Source organism: Eimeria mitis, genomic scaffold, assembly GCF_000499745.2.
Source record: "Eimeria mitis Houghton genomic scaffold, Emh_scaff1534, whole genome shotgun sequence".
NCBI lineage: Eukaryota > Apicomplexa > Conoidasida > Eucoccidiorida > Eimeriidae > Eimeria > Eimeria mitis.
In genome coordinates, this window is record NW_013569681.1 from 7,621 (window position 1) to 8,130 (window position 510).

Below are 510 nucleotides of genomic sequence, written 5' to 3' on the forward strand. Positions count from 1 at the left end.
CGCAGCAGGTGCAGCCGCAGCAGGTGCAGCCGCAGCAGGTGCAGCCGCAGCAGGTGCAGCCGCAGCAGGTGCAGCCGCAGCAGCTGCGTCAGCAGCAGCATGAGGTGCAGCAGCAGCAGCAGCAGGCGCAGCCGGTGCTGCAGCAGCAGCATGTGATGCAGCAGCAGGTGATGCAGCAGCAGCTGCGCCAGCAGCAGTATCAGGTGGAGCAGGAGCAGCAGCAGCAGCGGCGGTTGCTTCTGCAGCAGGAGATGCAGCAGCACCCTCCACTTACCGCACAGCAGCAGCAGCACCAACGGGTGCAGCAGCAGATGCATGAGTTGACGAAGCAGCAGCTGGAACTAGGGGAGCAGCAGCAGCTGCACCTGAGGATGCAGCAGGAGCAGCAGAGGTGGATAGATCAGCAGCAGCAGCAGCAGCAGGTGGTGTCGCAGCAGCACTTGCAACCGACGGATCAGCAGCATCACCTGCAGCTGCAGCAGACGGTGCAGCGGCAACTGGAGATGGGGT

General features: G+C 64.3%; 1 protein-coding gene across 1 annotated transcript in view; it reads left to right on the forward strand.

The window, feature by feature from the left end:
- Positions 1-510, forward strand: part of EMH_0039060 (uncharacterized protein) — a gene marked incomplete at both ends in the record, with an annotated part of 5,383 nt that overhangs the window by 2,552 nt on the left and 2,321 nt on the right. Inside the window, 1 exon segment of the mRNA XM_013495355.1 lies at positions 1-508. Within this exon segment, the coding sequence (XP_013350809.1) occupies positions 1-508 (508 nt within the window).